Raw genomic sequence first — 10,529 nt, 5'->3', positions numbered from 1 at the left:
CGAAGACACAGGTACGACACACACACACACACACACACCTGCCACCCCACCCCACCGCCCCTGATGACGTACACGCGGCTTTTGTTTGTCCGCTTGCCTGCCTGCCTGCCTGCCTGCTTGCTTGACCAACCAACCTCGTCATCTGCCCAATGTGCACCACAGAAACCAACGCTGGTGCTGGATCTGGATGAAACGCTGGTGCATTCCACGATCGAACCGCCGCCTCCAGGCTCCCCTCCGCCAGGTAATGGCTGCTGCCTGGCGCGCTTTTGCACTTGGACGGACCTGCCTCACTGCATTCCTCTTCTCCAAGACCACGTCTTCTCGGTGACGCTGGAAAACACCACCTACAACGTGTTTGTGCGTGTGCGACCCAATATGCACCGCTTCTTGGCGGAGGTGGCCAAACTCTTTGAGGTACTTGTCACGTGACATCTTCGGGACATGTCCCTTGCCCATAGCTGAACTGGCCTTTGCGGTGGCGCAAAGCTCGTCGTTTTCACGGCCTCCCAGGAAGCCTACGCCGGCAGGCTGCTTGACATGCTCGACACAGAACGCCACATAGGCCACCGCCTCTACCGCGATGCGTGCGTGCTCGTGGAGGGCAATTTTGTAAAGGACCTGGACATGCTGGGCCGCGACCTGCAGCATGTGCGCACCCTCTCTCCCAGTGCACCACACACCACACCACAAGCATTCAGTCTCACGACACGACACGACACACCACAGCCCGGTCAGCCTTCACAAGACACAAGACACCAAACCCACACACACACGCACACATATGTTATTTTTCCTAACGCCCTTCTTATGCGCTCCTCAGACGACTATCGTGGACAACTCTCCACTTGCGTTCGCGTACCACCTCGACAACGGCATCCCCATCGAGTCTTGGTTCGGCGAACGGTCCGACAACCATCTCTTGGCGCTCATGCCTTTCTTGCGTGAGCTTGCTCGGGCTGATGATGTGCGGCCGCTCATCCGGAAGAAGTATGCCGTGGTGCAGAACCGCCACACCACGTTCACCTACTGACGTGGCCACCCAAATATACAAACACGCTCTCCCGTGACGCCCCACGTGAACGACTGCTGGTCTGTCTGTTGGGGCGAGTCCAAGTGTTCGAAGGGAACTGTAGCTCTTCATTTCTCTAAGTCAAAGAAACAAGAGGTGCGTAACGACAGCCTGCAAAGAGGGAGGGCGTCTAGTAGTCATCGTCACCGCCACCGAAGAGGCCACCAGCGTCCATGTCCTCGGCTTCCTCCTCCTCCTCGACCTTGGCGGCGGCGGCGGCAGGCGCAGCAGCCGAAGTCGCAGTGGCGGGGGCAGCACCGCCGGCGGGAGCAGCGGCGGCGAGGGCAGCGGCAAAGGCCTCGGGGTTGGCGAGGAGGTCCTTGAGCTTCTCGGCCTGGGGGAAAGTGTAGCTGGTGGCGAGCGACACGGAGAGCAGGTTGCGGAAGCTGCTGGTGAGGGCGTAGGGGACGGAAGCCACGGTGGGGTAGCCGATGCGGAGCGAGATAGCGGCCACGTTGGCGACACCCTTGCGGAACCTGTTGATGATGTCGTCGTCGGTAATGTCGAGGAGAGACACGGGGTAGACGGAACCATCATCGTAGACAGTCTTGACGGCCAGGGCATACTCGAAGGGCTGGATGTTCAACATCTGCAGCAGAGCAGCCTGCGAGGCAGTCACCTTGGCGCCCTCCTTCACGAGGTGCACGTCGTTGACGATCTCAATCACACCCTTGGAGATACGGGTGGAGATGGTGAGCGCCTGGAAGAACGAGGTCTTGGCAGGATCCTGGCCGGTGGGGCCGGCAGGCACGATGACGTCGCACGGAGAGATGGCACCAGACTTGGCGGCAGCCTTGACCTTGACGGCACCGATCCTGGTCCTCATGTCCGACAGATCGCCGTTGGTGAAGACGAAACCGACGTTGCCCTTAACGTAGGGAAGCAGGGCCTCGAGGTCGGGGTTCTTGGTCAGGTTCTCCCTGATGCACTTCCTGATCATGGTCTGTTTGTTGGTCGGTGTTCGCACCAGTGGTGAGAAGAAGCTCGCCAACTACATTCATGACTAGTCTGTTGAATGCGGAAAAATAGGTGGAGGGCTCTCAGCGCAACACAACGTACGTTCTTGCCCATGAGGAGGACGGCCTTGCCGCGGAGCTCCTGCCTCACCCTCTGAAGCTGGTTGGAGCCGACATTGTTGGCCGCGACGATGAGCACCTTCTTGTAATCGACCAGGAGGTTGGAGAGCTTGGTGAAGTACTCCTTCTTCCTCTGAAACTTACCGCCGCCCTTGGACATGTTGTACGTGCAAAGGTTCCTCTGGATTTAAGGATCGGTACTGGACCATGATTGATCATTGCATGTGAGACGTCGGTTTGGAGCGGGCGGAATTTTGGGGGGGGGGGGTGCGTACAGGGGCAAAGGATGGTGATAGAAAGAGACCCAGCAAAAAGAAAGCCTAGACATGGACAACGTTCTGGGCAATTTCCTGCCTCTGAGATATTTCTGGGTAGTCGTTCCGCGGAAATCGTGTTTATTTTTATTTATTTGAACTCTTCAGGTTCGGGGGGCTTTCTGCTTGTTGTTGTTGTTCTTCTTCTTTTCGACCTTGAGTTGTTTGGGTACCAGGCCCGCGTTGCCCACTCGCGGCGAGTTACCTACCCGTGGGTGGCCACGTCGTCGTACGGGCCAGTGAAAGGGAGTGTGAGTGTGAGTGTGGGGCGGTGGTGCGGGAGAGGTTCGTACTTACCGTCCCCAGAGGCTGCTCCTGCTGCGGCTTCGTGGTTTTCTCGCAGGCCACCGCTGCTGGCCTCACTTCCGGCGCTAGAGCCCGCTTCGTAATCGTAGCTCCTACTGCTGTCCGCCGTCTTTGTCGCAGCCTGGCCCTCGCTCTTCTTCTTCTTGCTGTTGTTCTTCTTCGTCTTCTTGGCCGCGGGCTTCGTCGTCATCGTCGCGCCCTTTTTCGTTTGGGGAGGAGGCCCCTCTGCCTGTCCCTGCCCCTGCTCCGTGCGCTTCTTCCTTTCCTTGACCTTGTCACCCTCGCCCCCCGCTCCTCGCTCCCGGGGTTGCTTGTCCGCTGCCGCCGTTACTTTTCCGCCGCCATCAGATTCGCCACGCGGATCCGTGAGCTGCGCCTGTTTCCTCTCTCTCTTCGACTCGCTTCCCTCGTCACTGTCGTCGTCGTCGTGATGACTGCCCCCTGTGCGTCCAGGGAGAAATTGGGGGGGGGGGTGAGGACCTCCCAAATCAAGAGAGCAATGGCGGCGGCGGCGGCGGCGAGAATAAGATCTGGAATGGATGGATGGATGGATGGGGGGGGGGTGGTGGTGGTGGTAAGGTGCCTTCGGGGAGTCTCGGCGGGAGGCCGATCACCTCGCGCGGCGTTTGAGGCGTATCGGGCTGCCGGACGCGTGCAAACACGTACTCCTTGAAGCGCCGCGCGTAGAGCCTCGGGTTGACCGCCGATATTTGGTCCTGCGCATGACGCGACGATGACAATGCGCAGCGCATCCCAGCGGTGAGGACGCGCCTGGCGGTTGCCGCGGGAGGGGGGGGGGCACGCGGTGGCGGTGGCGGTGGCGGAACAGGCGACGTACCCCGTCAAAGCGGAAGCTCTTGAAGCCGTGCTCAGCGCGTTTGCGCATGTTGAAGGGCTGCAGGATGTCGATGATGCCCAGGAAGTAGATGTAGTCCGTGCCCTGGTCCTCCTCGTCGGTCGACTGGATGCCGCCCTGGTCTTGCGTGAACACGGTGACGTGGTGCCTGCGCAGCGTCCACCCGCCCACCCGCCAGTCCGTCAGAGAGAGAGAGAGAGAGCGCCCACGACACACAGCATATGCGGCGGCTTGCAGCAGGATCATCCATCCATCCACCCACCCACCCATCCATCCACCGGGCGAAATCGGAGATAAGCGAGTCCCCGGCGGGGCTGGGCGAGGCACGTACTGCTCCAGCTTCTCCTCGTCCGACTCCGAGTCAGAGGAGTCAGTGTCGGTGTCGGCGTTGAAGCCCTTGGCCGTAGCCAGCCGCTCGTCGTCCACAGCCTTGGGCAAGTACACCATCGACAGCGAGCGTCCCTGACGAGCCGGCACCACGGAGCACGAGAAAGGAGAAAGGAGGAGGAGGAGGACAAAAGAGGAGGAAGCCCACGTGAGCGCTGGCCAAACACCCCAAGTGCGCGGTTGCTATTGGGAGGGGGGGGGGCATTGTGTGTGTGTGGTGTGCGTGCATGCGCGCACCTTTTGCAGGCGACGACGGTCGTGTATGCCAACGAGGAGGGAGTAGTCCATGATGCCCAGCTGGTCGAGCAGGGCGACGTCCTTGTCGACCTGGTCGATGAACACCTTACGCTTTTCCGGACCCAAGGCGATGGTCTTGCGCAACCGGTCGAAGTCCTGGTCCTTCATCACCACGTTGGGATCGTTCTTGATCTGCGGAAGAATGGGGGGGGGGAGGGAGAGGAGACGCGATGGTGAGCTCTGCGCCTCGCTCGCACGCAAGTGCCGATCCCCCTCGGGGGGGGGGCACCTTTTCCGGAGGCGTCACGCGGCCCACCGTCGAGCCCTTGAGGTCGAACCGGTAGTGGAGCTGCGGCCCGACAGTCCCCAAATATGGAAAATGAAGAGGTATTGGGCGGTGGCGGCGGCGGTCAGATCATGACAGTATATTGTGTGTGTGTGTGTGTGTGTGAGGGGTGCGCGTGCGCTTGATGCTCCTTGAACGGGCGGATGAAGGTGACGGTTGTGATGAGGAGTACCTCGAGGTTCTGCGCGAAGATGTTGCCCATCACCACGAAGTAGTGCTTGCGGTCGCGATGCGGTGCCACGCGATGGAAACCGAAGAAGCGGGCAATCAGCGTGCTGGGGTTCTGAATGATGTGCTGCGCTCGGCGTATCATATCATATCATGCCAATGCCAATGCCAATGCCAGGCAGTGTGGCGTGGTGTAATGTTAGTTGGCCGTGAGCCAGCCCCCCCCCCCTCCGTCTCCCCGTTCTCCCTTCGCACGAGAGCGGGCACCCCCAAATGATGCGGCAGCTGATGGAGAGGGGGGGGGGGATTGGCGACGGCGGCGGCGGCGAGCTGAGGGGCGGGGGCGTACGTTGTAGTACTTGGGGAGGATGGCCTTGAGGAACTTGGCTTCACCCCGGGTGATGGTTTTGAGCATGAAGCGGAGGTCGTACGAAAAGTAGAAGAACTGCCCGCTTTGTCCTGGGGACACGAGCTCCGACAGGATGTAGTCACCTGTGAGCGAGATCTGCACCACCAGCCACCAGCCACCAGCCACGACCACCACCGCGGCCCCAAGCAGCAGCCACACAATATGTGAAAAGGAGCCGCGCCACGGCGTGTCGCGCACCCACCCGTACGGCCAAGGTGGTCGTGGGAAGATGCCGTGGAAATGAAATGAAACAAAACAAAAAAAAAAAAACAAACAGGGGCGGGTGGTTAGGCGCGCGCGCGGGGGGGAGCCTTACGAGATAGTCGTCGGCCTCGATGCCAAAGTGCTCCCTCAGCCGTCGGAATACCACGGGGGCGTAGTCCCTGAACGTGAAATCCCTGATTTTTGTTGTACGCCCCCCCCCCGCAGAGAGAGAGAGAAAGAGGCAGAAGGTCAGGGCGTGCGCGGCAGTGCCGATGGTCGTTGGCGAGACACAGCCCATGTCCGCGAGATGGATAACAGAATAAACGCAATAATAGATAATACATAAATAAATAAATAAGTAATCAAAGAATAACCAGGGAATGGAATAAAGAGGAAAGCGGGAAAAGGGGGGATGGGCACGCCTTTGGGAATGAGCCGGAGTGGGGATTACGCCGCTCGTGGAGCCCGTCGAAGGAAACCGCAGATTGTGCACCCTCTGTTCTCCCACCAGCCACCACCAGCCACCCACCAGCCACCAGCCACCACCAGCCACCACCAGCCACCAGCCACCAGCCACCAGCCACCCACCACACGCCGATTATGACGATGATAACGGGGCGAGGGCGGAGCAGAGAAGATGAGTCACCAGCCACCACCAGCCACCAGGCGAGGCGGGAGCGCATGCCCCTCGCCCCTGCCGGCAGCAGCAACCAACCCAGGGCTGGCCGCCCACGTGCCCGGGGGGGGGAGCGTTGGGGGGGGACGGCGGGGCGTACCCGAAAGTCCGAGTCCTTGACGGTGTTGCCGTGGAGAGGGCGGGCAGACACTTTGGAGACGGTGACGCGAATGCCGAGGAGCATGTCGCACACCAGCTCATAGCTCTTGGTCTCCTGTGTAACGAGCTTCCCGATCTTGGGTTTCTTGTAGAGCTGGTTGCCCACCACCACCACCACACGACGCCACGATATCGAACAACAACACAGGAAAACAATAAATAAAATAATCATGATTAAACAACAATTGAATACAGAGCTCTACACATTATTAATTTGAAAACCATAACCATAACCATAACAATAATAATACAAAAAAAAAAAAAGAAGAGAAAAGCAGTCAAAGAAGTGGTGTGTGCGGACCTTTTTCTTCTCCTTGACGAGGCGGCGGCGTTCGTCCCGCTCGCGCTTGCGCTCGAGGCGCTCCTTTTCGGTGAGCTCCTTTTTCTCCTTCTTGTACTCGCGCACTTCGTCGGCAGTGAGCGAGTCGATGAGGGTGCGCTTGCGTTCGCCGTAGTCCTTCTTGGCCTGGCGGTACTGCCGTCGCGACTCCTTGTCGTCGCCGTAGGTCTCCTTGCGCGGCTTGCTCCCCAGCTGCCCGAGGATGGCCCAGCTCCCGCTGCTCTCCTCACCCGCCACCCCGCCACCGCCCCCACGCCCCAACCCGCCCCCGCCCCCGCCGGGCTCCGTAGACTCGCCGGCCGTGGCGGTGGCGGCAGGGGCGCCCTCCTTGTCGGGCCGACGGAAATGGCTGGCCGAAGAGGTCGAAGCCGACGAGAAAGACGACGACGACGACGACGAAGAGAGCGTGTCCTCCTCTTCCTCCTCCTCCTCGTCCGTGCTCTCGCTCTCGCTCTCGCTCTCGCTCTCGCTCTCGCTGCTCTCGTCGTCGTCGTTTTCTTCGGGCTGGCGGTTCTTCTTTTTCTTGTCCAACGCGTTGCTGGCCCCCTTCTTCTTGTTCTTGTTCTTGGTCCCAGCCTCCTCCTCGTCGGCGGGTCGGTCTGGCCACGCTACAGCACTCCCTCCCGCCCGAGGCCCACTCGCGTCTCCCGCGGCCCCCATCTTGGTGTTCGTGGTAGGGCTAGGGCTAAGGGTAGGGGTTGTAGTAGTAGCAGGGGGGGTGCGGGCCTTGGGGTCCTCAGCCATGGCCACTGCTGCGCTGCTGCCGCTGCCGCTGCTGTGAGGATTTCTCTCCGCCTCCTCCTCCTGCTGCTTCTGTTGGCTGCCCTCCATGCGACCGTACCAGTCCGCCTCCTCCTTCTTGGCGCTGCTGTGGCTTTTTCGGTTGGGGCAACAACACAACCGGAATGCCACTCATGTATTTGTCGACACTCCTCACTCATTTCCTTTTTCTTTCCTGCGTCACAGACCCAGCAAATGTGAGGTCCTGTGACCACCATGCTTGGTGACAGGACAGTGGCAACTTGAAATGGATGAGGTTCTTGTGGCTGATGAGCTTTTTCCAGTTGATGGCTTGCTTGCCTTGAGTAGTGGTCCAGAACTTGTTGGTGTGTAGGGTGTCATGGTACTGGAAGAAGTCCTCCCACTCATCCTTGTGAACTGCAGCCTCATTGTGCATGTGGTTCCAGCCTCACACAAGGATGTGAATGTCATCTTCTGAGACCTTGTTCTGGAAATGGAGAAAGGGTATTAGTTGGACCAGGGACATCATCAAAGTGAGTTGGAAAAAGAAAAACATACATTGACAATGTCACAACACCATTCCCAGGGAAAAGCCACCATGCAGTCTGAATGTGATGATTGCCATCAATGATGCAGTACTCAGGCATCCCATCTTTGAGGATGCACTGAGAGGGAGGCAGCTATTGAACAAGCAGATGCCCCATTGTCAGAACACCCATCTAATTCATTGATGTTGAGAGAACTCTGTGTCCTCTAGCAGTCACCAACCAATGAGGGCCACTCTTTGTCATTCAGTCAATGTCAATCATTGCAGCATTCATCTTCACATGATCCACACAGAGGACACCATAACACTTGAGGAGGGCCTCCTCTGGAGGCATGGAGAGCTCCTCTTCTGTGGGCTAGGAGGAGATGAATTAGCAAACATTCTATCATGTACATGTACACAATAGAACGTCCTGCAGTTGTGGTACATAATTGGCTTCACAAACAGCATGAAAAGCATACCTCCTTCAGGAGCTTCAACAGCTCCTCATCAGTGGCCATGGCAGTTGGCAGGGTTGTTGCTTCATGTCTCTTTTGAACCTCTTTAAAACCCTCCCTTCCAGTCTCCATAATCAGTGGCAACATGCTGCTCTCACATCCAGTTCATGATCAACTGCAAACACTGTGTCCAGAAAAAGGTGATAGTGGTACTTTTTAATGAAACTAAAAACAGGTGTACATGAGATAAAAACACTGTGGAATTTGAATGTACACAGAGAAGAGAAGTTTTATTTACAGGTGTCTAAATATTTCTTGAAGGGTGGGTGGGGGAACTCCAGTGTTGGCGTTAAAGTCAAAGCCACAAGCTAAAACACACCCCATTGGAACAGTGCTTTCTGAGCCATGGTCAGTCCAGCGTCCATTAGCAAAGTTCCACCAGTGGACATGGAGCCTCTTACAGAGAACACTGATGATCTTGCATATCCAAAAGTCCTGAGTGTCTTCATCAGCATCAGCCCAGACCCACTGACCAGGAGCAAAGTTGAAACGTTGGACTTGGGGTGTAGTCCATGTGTGGACAACCTTGACCCTGGTTTGGAGACGGAACAATGGACCATCAAGGAGAGGATTAGTGATGGGGTGAGCTGTGAGTCCATCAAAAATCAAGTTATCACAGGTGGGTTGGGAGCTTGAAACAAGAGCCTCATGTGCTTCAAAGATATCAGCCCACTCACTAAGCTCAGACTCAAGGAACAGTGGAGCATGGCAGTTGTCAGCCAACTCAGTAAGCACTTCAGGCGGAAATTGCTGAGGCGGGATAGTGAAAGGTGCTCCTGATGTGGTTTGTGTAAGTTGTGATATCTTTTGGTAGGGTGTGTGCAACATAGTGAGGAGCAAACCAGTTGGAATGGATGTGAGAAGCTGGTATGGCTCAGAGTAGGCTCCTTGGGTGTGGTAGGCTTTGTCCTGGATCACTGGTTTGCCTGAAGCATCATGGAAAAAATGGAAAACATGGGGGGTGGAGTGACCAGTCAGGCCATGCATGTGATTTCCAAGCCAGCTCTTCCAGTCCCAAACAGTTTCAAGGGTGTGCAGGGAAGGAGCTGGGCCAGTGGATCAGTAAGCCTGCTCAAGAAAACCAGAAAGTTGACTGAAATTTGAAGATGAAGTTAGGAAGGTGAACAAAAAGGGGCAATCATTAATGCTGACAGAAAAAACCGATGTGCATTGGGGTAATGAGTCGACAAATAAAAAACCCAATGCGCATCAGGAAAACAATCAAGACAAAAAAAGAGTGATGACCATTACCTTGGGGTGTGAATGGAAGAGGTATGGAACTTTGTCTGAGCAGTGGAGAAGAGCTGGTCAATGTCTTCATGTGTATGCCCAACCAACAGAAATGTGTTTGAGCATAGCAGAATAGGTGAGCACAGGAACAGTTGAGGGATGAGCATTGGCACACATAGAGTGCACTTCTCACCAAGTCAAAGAAATAGGTAAGTGGATGGTGGCATCAGGAAGGCGATCTCCAATAACATCAAAGAAAGTGGTTAGCCATAAGTGGGTATTTGAGGTGGCATTTGAGGGACGTTGCAGTCCAGTGGTGTTGTGTATTGGGACACGCCCACCAGAAATGAAAATCTGTTTAGCAGAACGCCACTTCTTCCTGCTGAAACCATGCGCCTTGTAGAGCAGCAATGTGAGGTGGGATAACAAATGTAAGGCTGCAATAAAAAGGGTTGGCACCTTTTGGAAAGCATTCAAACACACTGGAGAACCATTGAGTCACAACTTGAAGTGGCACTCAGGTAGTGTTGAGACACAGCTGGCTGACATGATGTTGATGATGTAGGTGGTGCAATTGCGTTCATTGAGATCTGCAAAGGGTTGTGTGATGTTGAGAATGTCAGCAAAGGAGAAGTTATCAAGGCATTTCTTACAACAACAGAATGATGCAAGAACAGTATTGATGTGATCATTGCTGACAAGCAGGCGACGCTTTTTGGGGATCCACTCTTCAGCAGTTTGGAGAACTCTCTTCCTTGGAGTATGAGCTGTGGCTTGTAAGGACTGGCTGAAGATTGGGGATAGTAGGGTAGAGGCGAGGACCTCTGTGTTGGTGGGGAGAGAGTGGCTCATTGAGGTGGAGAACAACTGAATGACACTGGAGAGGTATTTAAACATTTGGTGTGATACCTCCAATTCCCAATGGCCACATAACAGATAGATGTGGTTTTTCTGGATTGGTGAA

At 56.2% G+C, this 10,529-nt stretch overlaps 4 protein-coding genes across 4 annotated transcripts; 1 reads left to right on the top strand and 3 right to left on the bottom strand.

The window, feature by feature from the left end:
- Positions 1-63: 63 nt before the first annotated feature.
- Positions 64-1,033, top strand: ACA1_271390 (NLI interacting factor (NIF) family protein; the record flags this gene model as incomplete). Its single annotated transcript, XM_004336569.1, has 3 exons — positions 64-417; positions 514-651; positions 824-1,033. The coding sequence occupies 3 exons, from the start codon at positions 64-66 to the stop codon at positions 1,031-1,033; spliced, it is 702 nt and encodes a 233-aa protein (XP_004336617.1).
- Positions 1,034-1,202: 169 nt separating this feature from the next.
- ACA1_271380 (ribosomal protein L10, putative) lies at positions 1,203-2,308 on the bottom strand (the record flags this gene model as incomplete). The annotated part of the gene is made up of 2 exons (XM_004336568.1): positions 1,203-2,015; positions 2,132-2,308. The coding sequence occupies 2 exons, from the start codon at positions 2,306-2,308 to the stop codon at positions 1,203-1,205; spliced, it is 990 nt and encodes a 329-aa protein (XP_004336616.1).
- A 258-nt stretch (positions 2,309-2,566) lies between these two features.
- Positions 2,567-7,210, bottom strand: ACA1_271370 (Phosphatidylinositol4-phosphate 5-Kinase; the record flags this gene model as incomplete). The annotated part of the gene is made up of 14 exons (XM_004336567.1): positions 2,567-2,667; positions 2,760-3,202; positions 3,435-3,484; positions 3,607-3,772; positions 3,956-4,086; positions 4,249-4,440; positions 4,538-4,597; positions 4,767-4,889; positions 5,112-5,267; positions 5,488-5,569; positions 5,796-5,871; positions 6,039-6,069; positions 6,152-6,304; positions 6,512-7,210. 14 exons carry the CDS (start codon positions 7,208-7,210, stop codon positions 2,567-2,569), a joined length of 2,463 nt encoding a protein of 820 aa, XP_004336615.1.
- Positions 7,211-7,510: 300 nt separating this feature from the next.
- On the bottom strand, positions 7,511-7,938 carry ACA1_271360 (uncharacterized protein; the record flags this gene model as incomplete). The annotated part of the gene is made up of 2 exons (XM_004336566.1): positions 7,511-7,778; positions 7,850-7,938. The coding sequence occupies 2 exons, from the start codon at positions 7,936-7,938 to the stop codon at positions 7,511-7,513; spliced, it is 357 nt and encodes a 118-aa protein (XP_004336614.1).
- Between the last annotated feature and the right edge of the window lie 2,591 nt (positions 7,939-10,529).

This window comes from Acanthamoeba castellanii, assembly GCF_000313135.1.
Source record: "Acanthamoeba castellanii str. Neff unplaced genomic scaffold scf7180000084771, whole genome shotgun sequence".
Taxonomy (NCBI): Eukaryota; Discosea; order Longamoebia; family Acanthamoebidae; genus Acanthamoeba; species Acanthamoeba castellanii.
Note: the sequence above shows the minus strand (reverse complement) of the source record. Positions and strands in the feature narration are given on the sequence as shown.